Source organism: Brachionichthys hirsutus, chromosome 15 (genome assembly GCF_040956055.1).
Source record: "Brachionichthys hirsutus isolate HB-005 chromosome 15, CSIRO-AGI_Bhir_v1, whole genome shotgun sequence".
Lineage (NCBI taxonomy): Eukaryota > Metazoa > Chordata > Actinopteri > Lophiiformes > Brachionichthyidae > Brachionichthys > Brachionichthys hirsutus.
This window is the reverse complement of record NC_090911.1, coordinates 6,814,478-6,821,018: the sequence shown is the minus strand read 5'-3', so window position 1 is coordinate 6,821,018 and position 6,541 is coordinate 6,814,478. Positions and strand designations below refer to the sequence as shown.

The window sequence follows — 6,541 nt, the reverse complement described above, 5'->3', positions numbered from 1 at the left end:
CTGGCAAAAAAACAGAATCAATAATACATATTCTTAGATATTTTGACACCATGCATTTTTAACAATTAGAAGTGGAACTCTTTTTGCATTGAAATTTCACCCAGGTTCTACACCGCCAAAGGCAACTTTGAGATGCAATATCTTAATTGTCATGTGAATAACTGGTCTTCACCAGTTTTTTGAAATTATTGCCATTCTCACCTCTCTCTGGCATTTTAAGTGTTGCTGATTGTTTGTATTCTGATATTCAGGCTTTTCCCTCATTGCCACTGTGCAGGTCAACATTGTTACTGTTGTATAATCCATTACGTCAAGATTAAAGTTTTTATATCATATAAAAAAATTATATTTGAGCACTTTAATATGCTATCATACAATATTGTTTTCTGATTTTAACATGTAAAATGATTGTGTTATGGAATCAAGGGAACATCAATGTCAATAATCATAGCGCTAATGTTGAATTTCATTGTCAAATACCTCTCAAATTGAAGTATAACATGTATTTCATTGTCTTTTATTTATCTTGTGCCGAAATGTTCATCGTTGGGGCAACGTTGCTTTTCATGCTTTTAGAGCAGTATTACAGGCATTCCCGTCTCATCAGTCTGTAATGATGGAGGCATGTTGTAGCTTTCAGTGTAAACTTGGAATAAAATAGAACGATGTGTTCTGGTCTTTAATGTCTGTCAGTACATTTTGAATATTATTCTACCTGTTGTCCGAGATTCTTTAAAAAAAAAAAAACACCTTAAATAAATAGTGAGTTTTGTTTATTTCAAATGCATTACAAATATAATTTTAGAAAAAAAATGCAACATCCAATTATTTGCAGCATGTTTGTGGAAAGCAGAGGTCACTTTTGAGCTTTTCTTGTTCCACCTTTAGCCCCTCCTTTGCCTCCTTTGTCTCCAGCTTCTTTCTTAGTTCCTTCCCTTTCACTCTTTTCACCCCTCTTCTTTGTTGTTGCTTCCTTTTCATTTCCTTTTCCTTCTTTGGCACCTCTTTCTTTGCCCTCTTTCTTTCCCTCCTTGGTCTTCTTCTCTCCTTTATCAGCGTCCACTTTCCCAGAAACTGTTGTCACCTCCTCAGTTTCTTCAGGTTTTGCAGCTGCAGGAAAAAAAGAAAGAAAGAAAGTGTCAAAATGAGGGAACGGCTTGAAGACATTTCACCTCTCACCCTCGTGCCTTTTTCAATTCTGAACAGCTGGTGGGCAGTTCTTTAACCTAGTGGGAGTCATCAAGGTCCTTAAATCCTAATGACATATAGTCATATAGGCTCCCACCCACAGGAAGGTTGCAAACACTTTTTGATGATTTTTTTGTCCTTTGCTCCCCGTAGTCAAGCAAATGAGATTTGAGTTTCCTGAAGAGGGAGCCCAAAACTGCATTGTGTCTTTTTTCTTTTTTTTACGAAACCATGTATAGAAGAGGAATTATTAAAGGTTAACACTGCCTTATATTAAAAGTTCTGACCTGGAGATTACAGTGATGCCTGTGCAGCTCTGTGTTACACTACTGCTGTTGCAAGATGTCAGTGTAATGTTTTTATACTCAGGTATAAAACACACAAATATGCAGTTACAATAATAAGCCTATATTCTCCAAAATAGGTTTGCCTACACATCATAGCAAACACTGATGTGTATTAAGAGCATAGAACAGGCTCGTACAATAAACAACATTATACAACATGTGCTTGTTGTCTTCGGTCCCTGTGGCCAGCCTCCCTCATGCTGGCTCTCGGTCCTCCTCCTCTCCCACATCCCCCTCCTCATCCTCATCCTCTTACTCTCACTCCTCTGCCTCTCTGATCGCCTCTCTCTTCAATGTTGCCATCAATTGCTCTCCAAACCAGGTGCCCATCTCTGCCCATCTTATTGCTGAAGCTCTGATAACAAATTGTACTGCAGGCTTGGAAATAGGAGTTTTGCCATTTGAGTGGCCGTGTGTTCCATGTGGACACAAAGAGGGTTTATTCATGAAGATTGTGCAAAGTAGAGAGAATTGTGTGGAGTGATCTGAAAAATGTGTGGTGTGCGAGAGAATTGAGTGGAAAGCAGGAATTGTGATTGTGTTTCGGCAGAATTGTTTTATGGAGTTGGTACATGAGCCAGAGGTTTCAGTGATTGTGTTTCAGGTTCGGATTTGTGTGTGTAGGCAACATTGAGAAACTGTAATAGCTGCAGTCAGTGCACAGTCCCTGCAGCCCCTCTCTGAACCGCATTATTTATTAGTCATACCACCAGGGAAGGGGATTCACTCTCTGTGAAGACACTGGAGACTAAAGAGATAAGGAAGCTCTCACCAGAGTAGGTTTACCAGATGATCTTATTGGACACATTTATTGTGCAATAAAAACAGATTGACATCTAAATGCTGTTTTCTATAATTAATTACACAACTACAATTGAATGCATGCACGCGGCTGCGTTATATAGCGAGAAAAGGAATCAGAGACGATCAGATGTCAGTTCCTGTTTGTCATATTTCATAAGCTGAAAAAGCAAAGCTATTTCAGCTAAGAAAGCTTTGATAAACATAAGACACCACAGCAAAGATCGCAAGAGGGAAAATGAGTAAGCATAGTAAAAGAATATGACATGCCCATATAAAAACTGAGGTTATACAGTATAACAGATTCTAGAGACAGTGTGATTGATTTGCTTTATTCGAAAATAACTTTGGGAAAGCAAAACCACTGCCCCGCTAAACATGCATTGATATTTCCTCTGCTAATAATAATAGCAATTTTCAGTCCCATAATATCTTTGCAATCTTATATGTTTTACATCGTCATTCAAATGTGCATAGTGCAAAATGTGTTTATGCATCTATTTTAGTGTGCCTCATACATAAACATATACCGGTACTAATATAGAAGTTTGGCTGTCCTAAAGATCAAGAGCAGGACCAGTGAAATGGGTATAATGCACAATTACTGCAGCATGACAGTGCTACAAGTAAGAACTACTTGGAAGTTTTACTTTACAGCAATCTTATTTACCGGCTATAAAGCTTGAAATTGATGATTTGAGATGTATTACAGGTTTATTTTGGGGGGGGGGGCTTGGATTTTGAATTTGTAACATTTAAGCAAGACCACACAGACTGTCAAGCAGAAAGAAAAAAGTGATCCCGTCTCTGTTGGACTGATAGATCTCACTTCTCACTGACCTAATGTCAGGGGTTTTCATTAGCACTTTGACTTTGGACCTGTTCAGAGACTGTCTGGACTGCAGAAGCATCAGGCGCAGCTGGAAGGAGAGGAGAGGAGCGGAGGGGAGAGGAGAGGAGAGGAGAGGAGAGGAGAGAAATAAGTAACAGTAATTTTGCAGTGCAGTAGACATAGCAGAGGAACTGACGTGCAGCACACATTGAAGGACAGAATGTACAAAGAAATCTTGAGTAAAAAAAGATCCTCTTAGCCTCAGCTGAAGTGCAAAGTTCAGAACAATGAAGATTCTTGGAAGACCCTGCAGATTTTGAAAAAACAAACAAACAAACACAACTCTAGGATTACAGTAAATGCAGTCCCAGAAACACCACTTCAAAAAGTATTGTGCACTCAGACTCATGCAGTGAGTTGAGAGTTGACCCTAACCTTGTATTCACTGTAACTGCGGCTACAGGCTGCAACATGTTGATGAGGACACCTGCCTGTAATACCTTCATACAAGGTCCAAACTAAAAATAAAGTGCTTATAGAAAATTCAGTTGTATGAAAGTAAAGACTGCAGGATCGACCACATCAAACTTCATCAGCAAACACACACAATAAAATAGAAGTTGTGCTGCAATGTGATGCTTTGGCCTTTAACAGGTTTTGATAAAAAAAAATAAAGTGTGAAAATATGAAATATGAAAATAGGAAGACATAAGTAATTAGAATTGTAATATCTTAATATATCGTATATCCTAAGGACAGACACTGTGTCTGTCATCCTTATAAAATCCTCTTTTGCCATACTTTGCCATGAAAGCATGTGACTCTTTGTATAAAGCTATCATGGATTGTTCACGGGGGCTGTGTTGTACTCAGCACAGCCTATCAATGCTCCAAGAAGAGCAGTCGGTGATATCATGTGTATCATTGTGCATCTCTTCTAGCAATGGAACACACACATTTTACATAAACATATTGAGGCACTTGTGTTATAGGTATACTTACATCCTGGGATCTCAGTTAGTTCATTCAGAGGTGGCACTGTCTCCAACGTATTTGCGTACTTTTTGGCAGCCTGTCTTTGAAGAGACCTTGCCTCGATTTCCTTTTTGGTTCTTGGGATTCGACATTTGAATATACAGCACAGAGTAATGACTGGGATAAAGGGGAAAAACAGGGACACGGTGAGTTTATTTGATTGCACATTATAATGGATGGATGGATGACAGACAAACAGACAGACAGACTGACCAACTGCTAGAGCAAATACTGCAAAGATGCCAATGATCTGCCACAAGCGCAGCCCCCAGAAAACAACAGTCTCTGAGGTGACTGGGTCCGGCTTTTTCGGGGGGTCTGTGGGTAAAAGCTGTGGAAAAAATGACAAACCATTGATTTTGAAGAAATTGCACGCTACACATAAACCTCTGCATGCTGGATTTATAACAGATATCAAACACAGCTGTGGCTATAAAATGCTGTTCAACCGTCTGTGGTGTGAGACCCCGTTCCCCGTTCCCCAGTCCTTTGTATCCTTAAGATACTTAACCTCAATTTGTTCCCCAGGTGCCATGAGGGCTGCCAACTGCTCCTCAGGGATGCGTCAAATGCAGAGAAGAATCAACAAAGTATATTTTTTATTTATTTCATCTGACACAGAAGAACTGTCTGTGGTCCTACGGTTCCCCTTCAAGTAGACCCTAAACTGGGAAAGACATCCTGTCGGGTTGCCGTCCTCAAGAATCCAGCCTCAAGGATTACCAACCGGGGGTAGAGACAGACAAATGAGATAGATAGATAGATAGATGTTTTCTTAAGTAAGCTGGAAAGTCTACAGTGAAGTATTCCTTAAACCATTGCCAAGTTAAGACACAAATAATGTACAGATATCTGTAGCTTTGTCATCTCCTGAAAAATATGTCTTGCAAGGTTAGGGAAATGCCAAAAAATTTGATAAAAGCATTGTGTTTGTTTCCTAAATCAATGGATTAGATCAATACATTTCCCTGGAAAAAAACATAATAATTGCAAGGATTTTTCCTTATACTGTGTATTGATCACTTCACTGGATTACACAGGGTTGTCTTGGAAACTCTATAAATCAACCACAGTTGGATTTGAAAATGGGGGTTTTATTGGCGCTGCCTGGCACTAAAGTGGTGTAATAGAAAAAGTGTTTTAAAAATAACCTCAGGCAGTGGCTCGGTCAAGACCAAGGACAGGTTTTACTGACAATGAAAAATGTAACAGAATGAATTTATTTTTGGTAGGAAAAATCTATAATCATGACTACAGTAAAGAAGAAAGAAACATTCACCCAAGTTATTTTGATGGTCCTCGTTTGTGAAAGTAAACAAATAAAATGGCAGGTATGAGGATGAGCCTGGAATGTGCCGAAATAGAGATCTCTCTCCTGCAACATCTTGTTTCCCCTCAGCATGAAGGACAAAGCAGGCTGTTTGCTTTGTCAGACCTGGCGGGTCTCAGCAAACCACCGTGTTCAAATATGATTGTCCTTGTTCCAGGTACAGTCTTAAAGTAAACACTCAGACAAAGAATATATTGAAATATAAAAGCACCATGCCTCAAGGACCTATTATCCTAATGGTAGGACTCCTGTGTTTTGCTGTATTGCACTGTTCTTGCAGGATCTCTGTATATTCTTACGACCCTATATTCTCCACACAGCTTGACTCAGGACTCGTCTTTCTCATCTTCATCATCGGTTTGCAGCCATTTAAACACAGGCTTTATGTAAGGCCATATACTGTATCACGTTTCAACATGGCTCACTCATCCTGGCCTCAAGCAACACCTCTGGTGCCCAAACAACACGTCACAACATTATACCGGTTTAATCTGCGGGAGCACTGCAACCAATCAAACATATTATAGAACACATTCCTGACAGAGACCTGTAGAGGACATGGCAGTGTGTCAGGTTCTTACCTCAGGATCCGGGACCTGGGAGAACACGGAGGACAAGCACTGAGACAGCAGCACAGCTCCCCAGCCCTTCAGCACGAGCTGAAGTGGACATACAGGCTGCTCCCCAGTCATCATCTCCCACCTTTCTCCCTGCAGGCACCCTCTCCCCTATCTCTTTCCTCCCCCCTTCGCCCTCTGCCTTCTTTCCTGCACTGGCGTGACGGCGTCTCACTCACAGGACAGGACCACAACGGCCCCGGGCGGTTAATGGTCACCGTGATGCTGATGCCGTCCTCCCATCCATGCTTTGCTGTACTCTGCCGCTCTATATCGCGTCATTCTTCCGCAACCCTGCAGACACACCAGCGGTCATCCCTGCAGGACGCTCCAAGCTGCTCTACTGCTGTTAGGGTACATCAATTAATTAACAGGCCTGGTGTCGTTTACA

At 40.7% G+C, this 6,541-nt stretch overlaps 1 protein-coding gene across 1 annotated transcript; it reads right to left on the bottom strand.

Annotated features, from left to right (window-relative positions):
• Positions 1–808: 808 nt before the first annotated feature.
• LOC137905034 (transmembrane inner ear expressed protein-like) lies at positions 809–6,225 on the bottom strand. The gene is made up of 4 exons (XM_068749254.1): positions 6,115–6,225; positions 4,417–4,534; positions 4,171–4,320; positions 809–1,110 (listed from the first exon to the last, which is right to left on the bottom strand). The coding sequence occupies exons 1-4, from the start codon at positions 6,223–6,225 to the stop codon at positions 857–859; spliced, it is 633 nt and encodes a 210-aa protein (XP_068605355.1). The 3' UTR covers positions 809–856.
• Between the last annotated feature and the right edge of the window lie 316 nt (positions 6,226–6,541).